Source organism: Polyodon spathula, chromosome 26 (genome assembly GCF_017654505.1).
Source record: "Polyodon spathula isolate WHYD16114869_AA chromosome 26, ASM1765450v1, whole genome shotgun sequence".
Lineage (NCBI taxonomy): Eukaryota > Metazoa > Chordata > Actinopteri > Acipenseriformes > Polyodontidae > Polyodon > Polyodon spathula.
Window position 1 is genome coordinate 18,175,857 of NC_054559.1, and position 21,271 is coordinate 18,197,127.

At 40.3% G+C, this 21,271-nt stretch overlaps 1 protein-coding gene across 2 annotated transcripts in view; it reads left to right on the forward strand.

Annotated features, from left to right (window-relative positions):
• Positions 1-14,466: 14,466 nt before the first annotated feature.
• The window catches only part of LOC121300714 (insulin receptor-like), a 78,977-nt gene continuing 72,172 nt past the window's right edge, over positions 14,467-21,271 (forward strand). Inside the window, exons 1-2 of one of the 2 annotated variants that reach the window (XM_041229440.1) lie at positions 14,467-14,873; positions 15,730-15,824. In XM_041229440.1, the coding sequence (XP_041085374.1) occupies positions 15,746-15,824 (79 nt within the window). In that variant the 5' untranslated portion in view covers positions 14,467-14,873; positions 15,730-15,745. Of the gene's footprint in view, positions 15,825-21,271 lie in introns of both variants that reach the window. The other variant, XM_041229441.1, reaches the window with a different exon arrangement.

Genomic DNA, 21,271 nt, shown 5'->3' on the forward strand with positions numbered 1-21,271 from the left:
AAACCTCGCAATTAACTAGTCTGAACGCTGTTTGTAAGAGAACGTAGGCGACTACGCTTGATTGAAAATTGAGCTTTAATTGGAATGACCTTCACGGCTCGCCAGAGCTGCGTCTCTCATCAGCCCCTTGAATAGTACACAACGCGCCCCCTTTTCATCGCAGTCTCCGACCCGCGTTTTTAGATGAATGAATCGAGGCAAAATGTGCCCGTTTGCACGTCCTGCCTGTTTTGCATTCAAAAACTACGTCAGTCGGGTCCCACAGCAGAGCGAGTGGCTGTAGGAAGAAAAATGAGGTGAACTCGTATAACCCCCAAAATAAAACAACTTAACCCTAGCGTACTGGAAGGAAGAACTAATGAGAATATTACATGATAACGTACAAATAATTTACTGCTGCACAAATTAAATGGGGGGTTTGCAGAATTTGGGGTTAGGGCACCACTGCGTCTGCACGTTTTTTTGAGGGCGGGGGGGCTTCTATCACATGCTTTCCCGCTGCGTATTATTATTATTATTATTATTATTATTTAAGTTTTAACACTGTTGTGTTTTTCTAGTACACTGTAATGAATTGCAGCTTGGATTAGAGTACTGTAACATCGCTCGTTTTATTAATACAGTGTTTTAAGTAAAGGCTAACTCTGGATTCCAGGAGGAATCTGCTTCATCTTCGCACAGATTCTCACAGTCAGTCTAGAATCCCTGAAATGCCTTGCACCGCTTTACTTGGCTTTAATCACAGAGGACTGGACTGCACTTCAGTGATATACGCGCCAGGCGGGCTTGGACTAGCGTGCAGAAGATTGCAGTCTGGAGGAGGGAGGACAGAGAGATCGGGAACTTTTAGTGTTGTATTTATAAAAAAAAAAAAAAGCTTGACTATCATTTCCACTCTTTTAAGAACAAACGCGTCAGTGCCCTGGCTGGATTCTAACTCTGCAGGTGAAGGAGGTCACTAGTGCCCTGTGAAGAGAGGAAAGTTGCCTCCTGACAGCTCCTGGCTGCAAAGCGCTTTCCAGACCACCAGAGAACTATACAGATCTCCAGCGTGTTTCCTTAACTGGGGCCTGGTGGTACTAACATTTCTCTTTGCGTGAAATGTCAGGGTGCCCTACACTTCCAGCAGCAGCTAAACAAGCTAGTAAGTGGAGGCTTCAGCCTAACCGTGAAAAGAAGCAGAACTACATGATCCGTTATCTCTTATGCACCCCCCCCACCAGAAAACACCACTGTGGCAGAGTAAAGCTCTGCCCTTTTTAAATTGGTAGGGATGGGGTTAATTTCCCCTACCTGCCTGGGTTTATTATGGTCAGGTGGCTGGGGTTGATTAGTTGATTAGGTTATTTTACGATCAATCAGCGCCCAGCCACCTGACATAAAAGGAGGCCTCTGCTTCTCCTTTAGGAGGAGAGAGTTGAGGAAGCAGGTTGGTAGTTTTTGGTTTGTGTGTATTTTTGAGATTTGTGAATCCAGTGAAGGCATTGCCCAGCCTGGAAACCTTTATTTTGTACATTTTGCTTTTTGTCTTTCTTTTTGTGTTTAAATCCCTTTATTTTGCCCTTGTGCACTTTTATTTTGTGTTATTTATAATAAAATTAATATTTTTTGGAACTGCAGACTGTCTCTGGGCCTCTATCCACTCACCAGCCTGTCACAACCACGTATACTTGGAAATAAATAACATGATACCTGGAAACTGGGGGGTCAAAACAAACCTTGAAACTGCCAAGGTGTTTAACTGTGATCTGGTAATGCAATGGTTTTGTGCTAAGCGGCTATTGCATCTACAATGTTAGGAGCTTTGAAAGGTAAAATAGTACCGCGATCGTAATATTTTCATATTTTCTCATACCCACTGGTGATCTATTGCAGTGTCAGGGTGTAACGTCAAGACCACTGCGCGAGATTTGTTCCTGTCCTTTGTGTTGCATCCTGCCTCTGCCCCATGTTCAAACTCCCATCACGGTCAAGCACACAGAGGGTTAGGGAGAATACTCTACCTCTGTATGCAACATGAATTTAAGAGCATCACTGCCAGTTTGCATTGGTAACCAAGTCACAGGGCAGTGGGTAAGCTTCTTTTCAGCTAATTGAAGAGGTTTTATTTGTGTCCCTAACCACCCTCACAACAGCGTGGCATTTACAGGAGCCTCGCAACCCCGGTGCAGACGAAGCAGGCTGTAAATGCAGGTTAAAGGTCGCTAAGTACAGTGATGACGAGCACCGCCCACTCACTGGGAAGCGATGAAGGGCTTTGACAGGAGATGCAATCTTTCAGCGAGATCTCCCAGCCCTCGTTTCCCAACAGACCAAATAACACCACGACACCCCCCTGAAATAGACTTTCTAATTTGGACTTGTGAGGTCCTACGCAAGGCAAAGCAAGGCTGTTGCAATTAGTGCAAAAGCAGGCTTCCTGTATGTTAGGATCCTGATGATTTACTGAGCAGAAATATTATCATCTAGCTCTAGGAAATGTGTGGAAATGCAAAAAAACAAACATATTAGATAAAGTCTCATAATGCTATTGAATTTACGCAATATAAATGATTGTCTGTGGTTACGCACGCTCAACCTATTAAAACAGGTAGTTTGGCTGTTGAGAAACCTGATTGTCACTACTCTGTGAGCTAAAACAATACACGCTCCTGTTGTGACTTGCAGCAGTAGGAGGCTATAGTGCCATCTTTATTCTGTTGAATAACTTTCAGATTTTTTTGTTACTGTGAAGATGAAAGGGTGTGTAGCATGTGTTAAATGTGGTTTTTATTGAAAAAGCGTTCAAGAAAGCTGGGGGACTCTAACAGGGACAGACCAACATGGTATTCTATATAGTGCCGTTCCTCCAGGGACTGTGTTAAAAAGGATAGCAGTGAAACGCCTCAGAGCTGGGCTAAGACTATCATTGCTGCTGAAATAAATATCTAATTTTATTCCAGTCGCACAAGAGCAGCATGATTATGCGACAATAACGATTTATTGGTTTTAATAAAAAATTTTTTAAAAAAACACAGCTGATGCTTTGACATCTCCATCCTGCTGCCCTGAAGAGATTCTGCTTTGGGAGAAAAACACAATCAAAGACTAAGTTCTCCCTTCCTGCACCAGATCAACCCCACCTGTAATATGTAATCAGTTTGGCCAAGACAGTAAAAAATGCCCTTTCCCTCCTGCTAATTAGCTCCTTGGTAAATCCAAAACAAATTACTATCCTGTGTCTCATTAAAGCACATTTCCTGGATTAGTTTAGCCAAATGAGCTATTATTGTAACCTCAAAAAAAGACAGAAAGGTATTGCTGATTGCAAGAACAATATTGTGTTTTTGGTGCTCTGTGGTATTTGATTAAGCACAGATTCATCATACAGGCGTGCTTAATTCAGAGGTTTAGTGTGAAGTAGAGTTCCAAGGCAAACGATTAAAGAAACACACCTTTGGTTATGCAAAGATTTATCACCTGTAGAAATTAATACGTAGAGCGCAGTTGTGCCAAGGGAAATAAGGACAGCACATAGATTGGTTTGGCAATGTCATCAACTAAACGCTTTTCCAGGCTTCCCTGCAAACAATCCCAGATTCAAACACTTAAAGGTGTTCTCAGTAAGGTTTTGGAATCCATCTCCCTCTGCAGCTGGACTATGTTTCTGAAAGGCATTGCATGGGAAGAACATGGGATGGTTTTATGGGATGGTCCCCAATGTCTCTCCAAGTTAAAGCACCACTGCTCGGAATGCAAAGCGAGTCATGCAAGTCTGGTGGAATCCTGTTCATGCTGCGCTGAGGCCCACAGGGAGCGATGCAGTGGTCATTGTGCTGCTGCAGAGTTGAGGGAGGAAAATCGATTGACCCCCCCCCCCCCCCCCCCAGCTGCAGAATTTCCAGCCTGGGCTCTTCACCTCCAGGGTTCTCTTGCTCGCTAACATCAGTGAAAAGAGGCAGCGGTCCAGGCAGCAGGAATGGAGGTCGTCCATTCCTCCTCCGTCCAGCTGAAGCAACATTCGAATGGAGAATTTGCAACTGGGTAGGAAAACAGGGGTACAAGTGATGAGAGAAAAAGAGCATCAAGCAAAACAAGAATGTTTTGGCAACATTGCTTATAGAACATCACACTTCTGACCAATTTTTGGCTTGCTGGCTTTGAATTAGTAGAGATGTGTAGGCGTAGTTAAGGCATAGCTCTGCAATGTACCGGCACTAAATATCCTCAAGCTATTGAACCCCCCAGTGCACAACCTGACAAGGGGCTCCTTGGCACTGAAAACCTTTTACAGGAAATTGATGAGAGGTGTTTTTTCCATATGGGTGTATAAGATCTTAAACTTGTAAAAACTTGTATAAACTATTTAAAACCATCTTGGGTGTCTAGGTAAGCTGAATGGCAGCCTAAGAGACGGCACAGTCTTGTCCCCTGTGGTTATTTCCCATGCACGCCTGGGTGGTACGGCCATAAAGAGCTGACCCTTGTCCATCTGGTCAGAAGGGTGCAAGAGCTGAACTTTGCTTTGAAATCAGACCTCCAGCACAAAGGGGGCCTTGATTTGCAGTCAACAGCGGAAACGTTCCTAATCGTGTTTTACACTAGAATAGCCCTCGTTGACATTCCAGTTGGTTTATAGTCCCCCCCACCCTCCAAAGCTGGTTTCGTCTGCAGAGAGACAAGTCTGCTCTCCTGCTGGAAAGAGCATGCCAGTGTCGTTCAGAAGATAATTTAGGCATGCTCTTGCAGCAACCAGAGGTTATAAATGACATAGTCAGCTATTCTGTTAGCTCAAGAATGGCTTAATAACAACATATTAATGGAAGTTTGTATTCTCAAAATGGATTAGTGTTGTGAAAATATCTTCTCAACTATGTAGTATTTTTCAGCTTCATTCGCTCGTCAGTTGCCAGGTTGTAGGAATGTCACAGTTCGTGTTACTCACTCTGTGGTTTCAAATGTCACAGAGAGACAGGGATGTCACTGGCTGGAAATCGGTGGGTCTAATAGACCTTAGGCACTACAAAGGTTAAGCAATATGTCAGACTCACTCAGCACTCATAACAATGCCTGCTGGTGCACGTTCTGTGCATGTCATTGTCAAGCAATGTCAGATATTTGAACACAGTTTTGTTTCCCCGATGTAGATTAATTGAAGTATATTGGAGGGCAATTTGATGAAGCGAACCAGGGCATGCGTGCATGCATTTAGGTAAAAATAACACCACTGTACCAGAAAATATTTCCCACTTAAGATATCACCAAATCTACAGTGTACCCCTATCCTCTCACCGTTGTCCCTTCGAAAAATTGTATGATCTTAGCATGTTTTTTTTTCCTTGACTATATGATATGCTGCAACAGACGGCATTCATGTCTCTGCAGGGCTGATGTGTAATACGTGCAAAATCATCACATGTACTATTCCTCTTAATGAGAGCCTTCAAGCTTTATCAATTCTGGGTGGAGTCCACATCACCCAGTGATATGAGCACGTGGATAAAACTCATTTCAGCATTGAATCTCACCAAACATTAGCCCCTTGAACAGCTTACGTTTCTTTTGGTATTTTTAAATTCAGCCCTATGGAGTTTTTTGGTTTTTTTTTTATATAATTGGGTAACGCAAAATAATCAGTCAGTTGGTTATGTCTTTTCCTTGCTTGGTGTTCATCCTTTACCCATTCTGTTTTGCCTATCCTATATCATTTATGGATACAGTCTCTTATTTGTTCTGTTTAAATGGAAGGAAACTGTGACATATACAGAAACATACTGAACCACGGGAGTGAAGGACTGGCGTTACTTTTTGCCTGGAAAGCTCCTTTCCCTGTTTTCACCACGTTTCCCACTGGTTTTGTTTTCTTTTACGGATGAGTCAAAACATCAAATTCCCACAGGCATTTATTGCAGCCTTTTCAATGCATGTTAAAAATGAAATGCCAGGAAGCCCCCCCTGCTTTCACACCATTCCCACATTGCTTTCCAGTTGTTTTTGTGAGAGGTAGGATGTAACGGAGTCGAGCGACAAGGAAAATGTTATAGCTCACCGCGCTTTACTGTGCTGTTCTCATGCTGATACTATGGATTTGCATTGCACTTGAGCCACGCTTTTCCACACTTTGATGTGTTTTAATCACGGTACTGTACACCGCAGTGAGATTGTGTTTGCATACTCTTCCTGTGCAGTTCTTATGCATCCACATCAAGCCCTAACCCTTACTGCGACCCTGGTTTGTGATTTGGGAAACCCTAGCAGCTAACCCTACTAGAGGTTAGTGACCTCAGAACTGTCACTCACCAACATTCTGACAGAATGTCCAAGCTTTCAAAAAAAAAAAAGTGAACCAGAAGCATAGCAAAACATTGAACAGAGTAACAAAAAAAAACCTGTAAAGCAGGGATTGAAAAGATTCAGCAAAGCAAGGCCCAGTTTACCAGTTTGGAATGCATTAACACACTCATTACCTTGCTAGCTGACCTTGCCTGTGCAGCTCTCCAGTCAGGGTCCTCGTGCTTAATTGCTATTAGTACCATTGGCTAATTAAAAGTAGTGGCAGGTATGGGATCAGAATCAAAGCCTGGATGTTTGTTATTCCAATCACGATGCACAAATCCTAGTTTAGTTTGCAATATATTTTTCAGTACTGATGAACTTTGATCTAGTTTTCCTAATTGTATCAGATGTTCTGTATGAAGTACTTAGTGTAGACAATAACACCATATGACACAAAAATATTAACCAGAACACACACTATTTATAGCCCATCCTAACCGTTTTACAGCTCTGGCCAAAAGTTTTGCATCACCCTATAGAGTGAACTCATTTTGCTTCATAAAGTCGAATGAAACCTGCTGAATAATGTTACGATAACATATTGAATTTTTTTTTTTTTTTTCATATACGGATACAAATTAAAAAATGTGATATATATCGAAATCTAACATGAGATACTGTACTACTTACATCGCTTCTGGTAGACTTCTGCGATATCATTTTGCAGTTTCTTTGATTACATGGATTTGCTCTAAATTATGTTCATGCCACTGCTTTCTTTATTTTTTTAATTATGTCTCAACCCTAAAAATCGAGGTGATGCAAAACATTTGGCCCCAGCTTTAGATGCAGTAGCACCTTTTCGAAACGACTCCCACACATGCATTCCTTCAATGACAATGTGATATAAAGAGCCTGTCTTCAGACTTGCGTGCTGTTTTATAATCATGATTTCCATTTATATTATGGCTCCCTAGAGGGCACTAGCATTGCAGGCATTATCACAATCAAGGGTGTGCTGGCTTCCTTGGGAGTCTAGTCTAGTATTGTATAAACTGGTGGTATTTTGCACTGTATTGTGAAGTCACAGACACAGAGACCCGACTGGATAGCTGAGGAAACTAAATGAGGAAAGATCGCAGCCACTGCATTTCTCCTGACCTCCAGCACTATGTAAACTGGTGTGTGTCTATAAAATAAACAGATTGCAGCACTGGCCAGCACTAGATTTAAACTGGTCATGCCCGGGTGTGCTGGTTTAAAACGCCACATGACTTAAAAACAATGTATACAATTATTTTTGATAATTTTATCCTCAAACCAGTGCAGGTACCATAGGACAGTATGTGAAAGGGACAGCTTATAACCGATATTTCTAAGTGATGATATTATTCAGTGAGGCAGGGCTTTGGGAAGAGCTGGGGCATCGCTAGAGCAGTAAAACGCAAATGAAAGTGAAGGAGTGAATACACATCTTAAATAAATGCATGCAATTGATCGGATTGTAGCCAAATGCAATCTGAAGAGTATAGTATGATAAAAGCTCCTCTTGTGTTGACTCCCCAGCTCTGTAGCCCCTTGGTGCCACATCAGTATGGCCTGTTGTACAAGATGACCCTGCTTAATTATAGAAGAGCAGCACACTCCCTAACCTGTGAACCCGCAGCTATTTAATCCACCTGTTCCCTGTCGTCTACACTAGAGACAGCCCGGCACAGACGACAACAGGAGCTGCATGGCTGATAACAGACATTAACTGATGCTGATAGCCATCAAAGCAGAACTATCAAGCCCAGAGCCATGACTAAATGTGCTGTAAGCAGGTACAGTCAGCTGCTAGTTAGCATCCATGCACGCCTGTCTTCTATCTTACCTGGAAAATGAAACTGATCCTGGCAGCTGTGTTTTTTTAATAACCAAATGGGAATACATACTATTGCAGGAAAGCATATTTAGACAGAGAGGGTTTTTTTCTGTGTGTTATAAAAAATTGAGTTATCATTATATCACCTTATTTTTTTTGGATTAAACTGTGCATCATGCAGCGGATCACGTTCGTTCACAACCTGTCTGCAAAGGAACAACCCCCCCCCCCCCCCCCCCCCATTCTTATCCATGGAAAATGCAGCTGACCTCAATTACAGTTGTTTCGGAATCCAGCAGAAAATGAGGTCACTGTGGGACCCGTTTGCAATGCTTGACCTTTAGCCCAAAATGTGCACCGTTCTTTTCTGCAAAAACAAATAAATAAGACTGTTGCAAAACCAGAAAATGAAACCACTTAGAAGCATGGTAGTTACAGAAAGAGCAGTAAAGTATTACTCAATTCAGGATACATTCTTACTGAATCCCTCCATTCTTGTCAGTTTTGAGCCAATGTCGAACAGAGTACCACTCTGTAGTGCTGCTGTGTGCAGCGTCTCGCACATTCTGTTTCAGAAGGGCTAATTTCAGTGTCAGTATAGTGTCTTCCTCGCCGACAGGACCTAAGGGGATGGGTGACTACCTGCAATGCCCACTGCCCGCATTATTGTCAGCTGCGTTGTCCTCCGACGCTGTAGCTCTGAAGTGGCTGCATGGTGGGCTGCAGAGTGAAAAGAAGCGTCTCTAGTTATCCAGAGTTAATCTAGTTAGCCGAGATAACAACACTGCCCCATGATGAGTATTCCTCGTTCTATCCAGTTCTGCAGAGATGAACCAGTACAAAAGTTTCCTATAGTAAAAGCATAGCAAAGTGTGATAAAGCATAGTAAAAGTATGGTAAAGCCTAGGTAAGCACTGTAAAGGGGTATGGTAATACATGTTTAAACAAATCATAGCAAGCCATGGTTAACTGTGATAAATACATTATATAACTGGGAAAACTGGAAAAATACCATGGTAAACTTTTACAAGGGAAAGCTTAGAGCACTGCCTGGCCCATAGCTCGATCACAGCATTATCTCATGTAGTTCTCTTTTTGAACTGTGCATGCAACCCTGACAGTTTTACTGTTGCAACAGGCAGTGGGGCGGCGTTTCCCCCTTGCTCAATCTCCTCCAGTTTCTTTCCCCTGCCCTCAAACCAGCCCCGTTCGAGAGTCTCACCTCTGTCCACAGCCCTGTTTAAAACGTGGAAGCCTGTCGGAATCTATCCGTCTCGCTTCACATTCCCCAAACCCAAGGCTCAGCACAATACTGCGCATTCTGAGGCAAAAAACAACTGCCTTTTTTTAGCCTAGCTTGCTTGACTCCGTTCTGCGAGCTTAGCTCCTTTCTCTTTGGTTAGTTTCATTCATGTTAACACCTCCTTCAACAGCAGTGTTGCAAAGTTAAACACAAATCCCAGTACTATTGTTTTCATAGGCTCTCATTAGATCTGTGTAGTGCTACTGTGACATATTCTCAAAGCATTTACTCCAGTCTTTAATGAAGTCCTATTCGTTTTTTTTTTTTTTTTAAGAGGTTCAAACTCCTGTTAAATTAACCACACTAGACCCAACCAAGTGAGTTATACATTTCAAGCCCTCTTTAAGGACTCTCGAGGTCTGTTGCTATTCATTTTGTAATATTAACACAAGTTTTTTTTTTTTGTCCTTTCAAAAATACGAGTTAAAGAATGGATTGTGTACAGTAGCAGGTCCTGTTTAATATTAACTTTGATCACGTGCAACCAGTGTGTGAGAAAAACTCCCGTTACAGCCCAAGTCAGTTCTATCTACAAGCAGGCTGTTACCTCCGTATTCAGCTGTCTGACACCCTCAGAAAGGTAGGTGATAGATTAACCCGGTTTGCACCTGTTTCCAGGACGCAGTCTGTGCCACTGTGCGGTTACCTTGTGCGTGGCTTCGCTCAGCAATGCGCTCGCTGTGCAGACAGGTTGGGTGTCGTTTGTGACGTTCCCTGCAGCTGTGAGCCTAATAGTTCCCTTTCTGTTCACAAGAATCGCATATCTTTCAGTGCGGTGTTTTGAAAATATATATTTTATCCAACAAACCATTCCTCCGCGCTACAGTGTGGTGGATGCCCACGGAATATTCACATCTGCAAGCAGAGTAAAACACTGAGAGGGGAAATTAGACAGCAACACAGCCACCGTTTACCAGTTTCAAATGGCAATAAAACCTTGCTCATTATCAACCATTGCATTGGTAGTTGACCTAGTTTACCTTCCCTGACGCAGTCAACTACCATACAGCAATGCTCCATAATTAGGTTCTATTACTTATGTAAGTGTGCAGTAACGTTTAGGATTATTCTGCACTGCAAATATTGGAATTCAGATTTCCAGCATGAAATCTCGTTTTAAATTGGAAACACACTGCAGGATCTTTAAGATTGTGTACCTGTGTAGGATGTGTTGGTAGTAGTATGACGTTATATGCATTCTGAGGTAGGGTGATTCCTATGTAACATTTGATTACTATTGGAATTATATGTTTACTGTAAGTAATACACCAGTATACTGTAAAAGGATGTGTGGAGGGGTTTGCAGGTTACATGCTGAAGCAACGCTTCTCCTTGTCACTCGATTGGATCTCAGTGGACTTCTCCTGGTTAATCAAGTACAGAGGTCAAATAAATAATGTATGGCAGGCTTGCACAAAACACACCAGCACTCTGATGTCTGGGCGGCTTTCATCCTGGGGGCTGAGTAGAAATCTTGCTTGAGTCATAAAATAAATAAATTTAGCAATCTTGAATTAGAAGTAACTCACACTTTATTATTATTATTATTATTATTATTATTATTATTATTATTATTATTATTATTATTATTAATCATTGATTTACTGTACAGCTATGGCCAAAAGTTTTGCATCATCTACAATTTTAGAATTGAGACATAATTTAAAAAAAAAAAACTATATAAACATAATTTTGATATTTTATTTAACATTGTGTAATCAAAGAAACTGCAAATCGATACCGGAAGCCATAATGGTAGTACAGTATTTCATGTTCGGTTTAGAAATATCACATTTTACAATTTGGATCAGTTTTTCATCAAGTATATGGAAAACTACAAAGCAGTATTTAATTCGATATGTTAACGTAACATTATTCAGCAGGTTTCATTCGACTTTATGGAGCAAAATTAGTTAATTCTATAGGGTGATGCTAAACTTTTGTCCACAGCTGTAGGGACGTATACCAAGATTATTATATATTATTATGTATATTATTAAATCTACTTGTCCTGAACATGAAAAATATAATCATAAAGAATTAAAAACTAAAATGCAGTTACGTCTACATCCTCCAGTCTATTTTCAGTACTGCAGCGGCTTCTTGGTCCAGTGACTTTCTTACTGGAAAGAAAAAAAACATTCTGTCTGCCAAAAAGAAGGGCGACTGAACTTAAGGGTGGTTTCCGGTAAGTTCTTTTTTAGACACTTGGTAGACATCGGGAAGCCTCCCCTGTTTTTTTCCTCTTATCTCGTGTAAACTGATAGAAACTGGCCTCTGATCTAAGCATCCTGTTGGGTGACAATGAGGTCCTTCCAGTGTTTTTTTTAGCCGTAGTCCTTGTGAAACTAGACCCTTTCCGTAGGAGGATGGGGCTGTCTCCTGAGCTAGGTGGCGCAGTGGGTCAACACCCTAGCCTTTCCAAATCTGGAGGCCCATGGGGCTGCCTTGGCTTCACAAGTGAAGAGAGTTCTCATATTGAGGGAGTAGTCCACAACCGACTGGACAATTTGACACAATTGACAGGGTGTGGGGTGCATTACAGACACGTCTGTAGCAGGGGCCACCAATCCTGGTCCTGGATAGCTACAGGGTCTTCCGGTTTTCATTTCAACCAAACCCTAGCACATCATTGCACCTGATCGACTTCAGCCAGTCATTGTCCCTCACCTTTCACTGACGTCCACAAGCACAAGCAACGAAAAAACAAGCAGCAAACACAGAATCCTGTGTGTACCTCTTAGCAACCTGGCTAGCAGAAGGCATACACCCACATGAAAGACAACGGGTTACCGCTGCCAATGATTGTATTATTCTAGCATGTGTGAACACTCTTTAAAACCTGTGAACAAACAGCAATGATATGGCAGTTAATGCAAGCTAGGAGGCCCGCATCAAGTACTACAGAGACCCTGGGAGGAGTTCCTGCAGTGTTTAATGAAAGCACTGGGATTAATGTCTCAACGAGTATTATTTATTATTATTATTATCACTGCACAATGTTCTGTATCTAGCAGCCTTGGCTATATTGGAATGTGAAATAATGTCACGCTTATATTTCCTAACAAGGCACTATATCATGATATGGGATCACGGAGAACACTTGGTGTCTTTAAGGCTGTTACAGGTTTAAAATAAGATTGAAAATACTGTGGCTGCTGCCAGTCCCATCTGCACTGTACAAGCCAGTCTGCACCCGGATGCTACCCGAAAGCCGAAGATCACCTGCCCACTTCATGTTTTTGCTATTTGTAAATCTATTCACCATCCTCCAGTATAATATATTTACAGTCTTCTGCCTGCATATTTTTATCTGCAGTCTGAGGTTTAAAACCAGCCTCTCACGTCCTTTGCATTGGACGCTCGTCAGGTAACTTCACTAGATAGCCAGGTCTTAGGATCATAACTGGTGTGATACGCCCGACCGAAGAACAGCAAGGGCCCCCACTGTATACAAAATGGCTATGGTACCCTTGGGATGTGCCCAAGACTCTCAACCTAATGCTTCAACCACTGAGCTACTGGCACTGCATCAAGCTGCTTCCACCACATAGGAAACAAAGAAAGATAATGCATTATCTCAGTAAACCACAGCGTATACGGGCCGGCTGCACATTTTCTGCTGCAGTAATGCCGGAGCCCACTTCTAACACCTAAAGAACAGTCTCCTTTCATCTTGCAAGCCATGCATTTTAGCTATACGTTTTCCACTACAGTAAATGGTAACAAAAAAGCACCAGGCCCCTTTGCAGGGGGAAATGTGAAAGGGAATCAAGTTTGTTTTTGCTTCACTCAGACAGGCCTGCCTTCAATAGAGAAAGTCCATATGTACCACTCTACAATGCGAGATCTCAGATTACCCATTATTTACACCAGCAACAACAGCAGCACTAGCTCCTGCAGCAGGCCTCCTACATTTCAACCTCAGGTCGCTTTCACTAGTGTGAATTCACTGTTCTAGTGTGAATGCTTATATTGAATGCTTATATTGAATTCTTAGCCCCTTTAGGGACACAAGGAATTGAGCGCGTGCTCCAACAGCTTCTTCTAAAACACATTTGAGAGTGATTCAAATATTAGAGGAGGAAACTGACAGCTGGGATGACCAGATCCTGCCTGTCGGTAAATTGCAAACCCTGTTTGGTGCACCTCCTTGCAAAAATAATAAAAAAAAAAACGTCATTTTAATTTGTAAGACACAAAACACTATAGCGTGCCGTGTGTTTACTTTGTCCTGCTATGCTAGCGTGCTCGGCTGCATGTCAGCCCACTGCTGTGGAGCATCGCTCTGGTAGAAGCTATAATTAAAAATGCATATAATCATATCGCTCACTGCGGTGGTACGTGTGTATCCGCTTCAATTCAATAAAGAAACCGGTTAGCTGGAAGGGACTGTACGTGCAGCTCTGCGGGAAGTTTATTCATTCATAACCTGAAATACTCAGTCATATAACATTCAACAATACAAACAAATACGCAGGAGGGAAAAAAATTACTGCAAAGTGCGTTTTGCATTTTTTTAGTTAAAAGAAGAAACAGCTGTTTATGTCAAACTAGACATAAGCAACTTTTGATTACCTTCTGAATTAAATAAGTTTTCAATATTCATTTGAAATCAATTCAATGTTTTTTTTGTTTTCCTTTTCTGAAAGTGTGTAGTAAATTGTGAATTCTCCCTGTATGTTTTAAAACCAGCCAAAAGGTCAGATGGAAGGGCTTGCAGAGGGAGCATCATGCTCGTCACAATATGTATATTTAATTAAATAATGTACTGACGAATTTAGCGTTTGTTGTTTTTTTAAGACGGGTGTCTGTTTTTTTTTTCATCCTCCGGTGCAATTTAGTTGTATTGAACCAAAAAAAATAAATAATAATAATAATAAATAAATAAAAAATAACGAGAGCGTTACAAAATCACATTCACACTGTTGTGCCGAGCCTGTGTCTACCCTGACTCCGAAGCCGTTTTTCAGGAAGGACTCCAATCCGTGTTTTGTATCTTTCCTCTCCAACCCCAGCTGACTGGCAGCTCTTGTTTACTGGCAAATAGATACAGAGTGAGACTGACTGAGGCACTGCAGACGAAATATAAGTTTTAATCGTTTTGCAAATCCTCAAGGCTTGTTTATCTTGCTATTGTCGCGTCTCGCAACATGTTCTCTTAAAAACAATCGTTGAGAGGAGACCGCCTGGATTCGGATATATCCAAAACAAAAAGGAGAAATCATTTCTGGCTTTTTTTTTTTTTTTCTCACACTTTCAATCACTGTGGTGGGAGCTGATACTGCATGGTTGTGTTTGTTTTGTGAAAAAAAGGATTGCAAATTTCCATTGTTTTCTGGTGTTTTTTTTCTCTCTCTTCTCTTTGGGAAAATAGCCAAGGAGTTGAAAAGGAAACATTAAAAAAAGGAAGGACGTTTGTTTTTTTTAATGAAAAAGGAAAAGCAATCTGTAAGATTATTATTATTATTATTTTTTTTTAACAAATGATTTTCTGACGATTGATGGGATGGGTTGTATTTTTAAGGGACGTTTTAGCACAATGATTCCCCCCTGATAAGGAAACTGAGAAAAGCAAATGTCGTTAGGAAATAAAAGACTAATATATATACTATAAGAATATACTATAAAAGAACAGTATTTGGTGGGTACCGTTTTAGGAGTCTTTTACTTGCACAAGAAGTGCTGCAGAATGTTATAAGGATTTGAAATAATAATAAAACATACACAGCAACTTCTGAAAATTTTATGAAAAAGTTTAACTATTCCCTGTGGAATAGGAGACTAAAACATTTTTTTAATAGTTTATTTGTGTTTTCTTGTTTGTGATTAACTTGCCCGAAGTAGAAGTTTGTGAGTCGCGGTTAACACAACTAGAATATAATCTGGAGAAAATACAGAGATTTCCACCCCTTGACGGACCTCCTGACCAAGAACAGTTGGTGTAGGATTCCTTTTTTTTCTCGAGTCTAGGAGGATTTTCTCAAACAAACTTCGAGGGAAATCTGAAGAAAAATCCACAATCACTTTGCAGTTTTAAAAATGAAACACTTGTTTTGCCTTATCGTCATCAAAAACCAAGATCACTGACTATAGTGTGGATTTAATCTATCTAAAAAAAAGAGTAAATAATAATAATAATAATAATAATAATAATAATAATAATAATATATAGGCTATATATTGTTTTTATTAAACAAGTTGGACCTTTTCCCCAACCCCTTTGGTGGGGTGATTTCTGACTACATTTTTAGTTTTTAAAAAACATTTTTGGAATTATTAATTTTCACGTTTTTGGATTAAACAGATCTATTGTTGCCAGGATGCGGCTGAAGATTTCAGCGCTTGTTATGGTCATTTTCGTCTGCATTTTAAGCAACTGCGGTCATACGGATGGGGAAAGTAAGTAACACAATTACTCGCTTTAACAGGATGATTGCTGTTGGTCAACTTTAAATATATACATTATGTTATACACACCATATATAATATTATATATAATGCATGTGTTTGTAAAATATTTACAAACTTGTATAAATATCTTATCTAATACAGCCGTCTATAATACTTGATAGGAATGCTCCTACACACAAGAAATCTATATGTTGTATATATATATACACAACATACCTATAAATATATTTGATATATATTTAATTACTTTTAAAAGTCCTAGTACATGGAGTGTGTTATTTAGAATGAACTTAAGATACTATTGAAAACTTTTGGCTATGTATTTTAATACCGAATGTTTGTCGTTGAATTTTACTTTAAAAGTGAAACGGTCTTTTTGAATACTCGTATGCATTAAATAGTAATCCACGAAACACGTTTCTTGTTTGTGTTAAGAATTTGAATTTTGTATTGTATTAGTTTTCTGGAACAATTTGTTTTTATGGTTGTAAAATGATTAAATCCTCTGAGGCCTAATGTATAGACGTCAGCCTGCTGGATAGCTTAGCGTGCTTTGCCTAGCGAGGGTGGTGTAATTGCCGCGAAACTAAACTGGAAGTTGCGGGCTTTGGGATGACGTACAGGCCTCTTAGAGTTTAATAAAGAATGTAAACATATTTAGTGTGATTTGTAACATGCAGAATTACTGTACCCCCAAAAACTGTATTCCAGTTGTTTACTGTTAGTTTAACACGATACCGTAGTATTTATCCATGTGTAATGTTTTTAAATGTATAGACGTTTGTATTTAACTTTAATGCTGATATGACGTTGTTTTCAAATGGATATACATTTCGCTGAAAACGTTAGTTGTCCACATTTTGATAGTAGTCATCTTAATATTGTATTGCTGTCGACACAGTTATCAACACAACCATATAAGGGGTTTTACATCTGCTTGCAGCCATTACCCCAAATTTACCAGTACAGTAGTGAGTACGCTAGTAGTAGAGTAGCTGTGTTTAAGCTGTCTGGTTGTTTTGTTATTTCTGTCATAAACGAATGATGGTATAACGGTTTTTGCTTACAAAAGTGTAATGGTTCGACATAGACATCGTCTGATATATTGGTAAATACACACAGTATATTGTTGTGAAAACAAAAAAATGCACTCTTGTACAGAATGGATTTTAGACTCCCTAGAGTTGATTAATATTAGGTACCGTGAGCGCGTTATTCGAAAGGACCGAGCGAAAAACAAGCTGAGGGCAGAATGGGTTAACAGTCTTGAAGTGAAAAATGTTGATATGGAAAATGTTATATATAGATATCTTTAAGTAGGAAAAAAAACGCAACATCAAATGCATCTAGATGACGTATGGATTTATTGAGCTGTTTTATTTGATTGATTGTTCTGGCTGTTGATTGCGCAGTTAGGAAAATAATACTGATCAATAAAACAAGCAGGCAGTCCACGAAGAGACTGGTGGCAGATTTAGATTTTACTGTTGATTTAAAAAACAAACAAACAAACAAAAAAGCCCTGTTCAAAGTTTACAGTTGTCTTTTATTGAGGTGCAAAGTTGACATCGCACTAAACGCGTTATGATAATTACATCCCCCCCCCTGACCCCCCCCCCCCCCCCCCCCCCCCCCCCCCCCCAACACTGGCGACACAGAAAGAACAGATCGACTAAATCGACCACGCATAGATTGTGCCGTTTAAGTCTCCAATCATACCAGTTAACACCAGTAAGCTTCTCTTTTGTTTGTAATCAATACCTACATGCAGATTTTGCATTAACATTTTCTTTTCAGGACAAATTACATGTGTGTGTCAGTTTGTTTATATATATTACACACACACACATTCATTCCTATTGCCAGGAAAATCAATATGCTGGCCCATACAGAAAAAAGGGATTAGTTTTAAATACCATTTGAATAAAATAAAAAAGCAAACATGCAAAGTCTTTTGAAAATACAGAACCGTTACCATGAATACAGTATTAATGTTCAGCCAACCATAATGTAGCTGTGGGGCTCAACTCTGCAGTCTTACCCCCTGCGTTACACTTGTTTCTTTTTTTTTTTTTTTGGCAAGGAACAGCTAAAGTGCTTAAACATTGAAACTAAGTTAATCTGGCCTGTGATGAATCATCTAGAGCGGTTTCATGAACCATTTTATTTAAATTCCAAGCGGAAATGTTACACTTTCGTTCATGTCTGTGCAAACCATCTATTAAAGATGTGGGTAGGTAGCAGCTGTACTATTCTGTTAATCTGTAGGAGCATCCATGCTCCTCAATGGCTTTCTCTTGACTATAGGCTTTCCTGAAGGTCAAACATGCAAGAAACATTGCGAGGTAGACCAACAGCACGGCTAGTGTCTGCTTTAATTAACTACTGATGAAGGCTAAAACACCTGCCTACTTGATTTAGTTTCTTAGATGCAGGGATGGAAATAAGACTCTTATTGCATAGCAGTTTCACCCATTCCAAGTTTGATGCTTGATTAGCCGCAGAGTATAGGTAACAAGCTCTGGTGTGTCTTATTAAACTCGTAGTTGGGTCTCAAATATGACAACAAAGTAGTGTTGATCCTTAAAAATGTTCAGTTTATGTTGATCCCCAGAGGTTGTGTACAATGAAGGCAACAGTGATTTATTTACAAGTGACAGCTTGGCTTTTCTGTGTGCGCACACTGAAGTGATCCATGGCTTGTTATTGCAATTAGCTGTTGAAATGCATTGGCACCTTTTTCAGGGTTCTCTGAGTTTTGGCACCTTTTCAAAAAAAAAAAAACAGGCCCCTTCTGCCACTGAGGACAAGTTTTGCATGGCTTGGTTAGAATATTAATTATGTGTCCACTTTCTAGCAAAAAAAAAAACCCAACCCAAAAACCTGTTAATGACCGAGAAGCTATCTGAGACGCTAGAAGATAGAGGTATGACGATCCTGGGCACCACCTAGAGAACAAGGGAAACCAATTTCGCATTCTCTTCTCTCCCACTGGAAGAATGCAAACCCTGTATCTTCATTGTCAATGAATACCAGACAATACAGATGGGTTTGGCAAATGCCATTATACCAGAGACCACAAGAACTTATTATGTAAGGAGAGTTTATATCTATTATGTTAACTCAATACACGTATTAAAACATCTTCTCTATGGTGTCCTTTGGACTCTAATATGTCTATTTGTCTTGAATGGGTTACAAAATTGAAGAATAAAGTGTTTTGTAGTTATGTGTCAATGTTGTTGGTGTGACTCAGCAGGGCTCTGCAATCCTTGAGCTTTTTGTACTGTAGATTAGGAACAAGGTGTCCCTTGTGTTTATAGCAATCACAGTGCAGTTGAAAGGTTTGAGCGCTTTGTAAACCTTGGAGCCAAGTGATCACTGACACTGTAATTTGTGGGTAAACAAGCCAGCTGCTTCCCACTGCTGGTGAAAAAAAAAACACAAGAACCAGAGCCACTTACTCTACTGTACAGGGAGGCATCGCTTGCAAGTAACACTGTGTTTAAATGAGAAAAGAGTTACAAGCTGGGTTTATCCTGCTTGTTACCACTTTCTGAACATGATTAACAGGGCTCAGGATTGATCTGCAGAATTATCCCTGGTTATGCATGCTGGTTGCCAGGTTGGACTTCCACAGTCCTTGTGGCTGTGGAACTGTGTGAGAGGCAACGTGTTTGTAAGATTGCTTTTTAAAAAAAAAAAATTTGCAGGAAAATGTTACTGTGGTAAAACAGAGCTGGCAGGTGCTGGTACATCCTTTTGTGTTTTTGACAGATTTACGGGACGATGTAAAAGTTTTTCCCTGGCACACAGACTGCAGTTTAGCCCTTCTTCCAAGACATAGCCAGCATGTACCCAATATGACCACATGCTCGTCCAGGATAAAAAGGGTTATTTATATAGTGTAGGCGTGAAGACTTCTTAGCGTCATCTACGCATGAGGTAAGCACAGCAAAATCGGGGCTGGTTATTTTCATGCAGTAATTCTGTCGTTCGTGTGTTGCATCAGTCCTTTTTTGTCTTTACTGAAATGAACCCTTAATAGCAAACCCAGGAGCTGTGTTCCTGCAGTGAAGTAACCCAGTACAAAAATAAGACCAGTGACTCCAGCTTTGAAGTCCAGTACACTGTAGCAGTTCTGTTTTTTCTTTTTGATATATTTCTTTTTTCACTGTGAAGTCTGGTAAACAAAAAAAAAAAAAAAAAAAAAAAAACAGCCGCCCTTGAGACTGCATTCAGGTTACCTTGAATTGACATATGAAAAAAAAGCACAGTTGTGCCCGGCTGTGGATTGAGATCAGACAAAAACAAGTTGTGCAACGGTTGAGAATGGCCCCCTTCTTGTCCCTCCTCTCTGCCTGTGAGTGATCCAGACGATACAGGGGGAATGGAATGGCAGTTCAGAACGCCTTGCTTGTGATCACCACCTCACTGACACTGCAGTGCTGTCAAGCTGTGGCGGTGTGTGCAAAATCCAGCCCTACGTCACCATTTTGATTTTCCGAGCCCCGTTCCTCCTTTAGAATCCCACACCGCAAGTGGAAATGTGATCAGGGGACCGTTTTATTCACTGCCCAAACTAATATAAAGGTGATTTCAAAAATCTGTTCTATATAAAACAGTTCTATTAATTATAAATCATTTCACTGAAACAATTGGTATTACTTGCAAGAGTTCTTGTTTAACAGAATGTGTTTTTTGGTCGATTAATTTCTTATGTCCCGATGTCCCTAATTTAAGGTACACATTATAACCATAATATACAGAAGAGTAACCCTCCCTGACAATGCGCTCATATATTACACTGCTGTCCTGAAATTAAAAACATATTCTGCTGTGCGGAAATGGGTACAGGTTATCTCTGTACTATTGAAGGGAAACTTGATCAGGAGAAAGGCTGGAGAGATTTTTATTATTATTATTTTTTTTTTTTTTTAACTTGTCTGAGATATTCCTCCAACCATTATACAATAAAAATATGACACTATTTTTCCTAGTAAGTAGTAATTAAGAAAAATACTGCAAGAATATTAATCTGAACCTTAAAAAAAAATACTTGATCTTAGAGTCGGTGGTCCTCCCTGAAATTAACCTCCAATGAAAAATGACAGTTTATTACAGTATAATACTTAGTCAGTCACTGCTAAACTGAGAGGGGTCAGTCTGTGTGCCATTATTACATTGGAATAGCCTTATGTTTATGGCAGGTTAAAGCTGCAGCTCCAGGCGCCAGGGTGGACCTTGTGGTGACCTTCAGAACGAGGGAGACCCCACTGGAGATTACTAGGTGTTGCGGCTCAGTTGGGCTGACATGGGTGACACCCCCCTGGCAAGAATGAATTCTAATCAGAAGTGAGTCTTTAAAAAAAATAAAATTAAAAAAAAAAGTTTATTGAGAATAAAGGCCATGGCAGGGTGGGACTGGGGGTGTT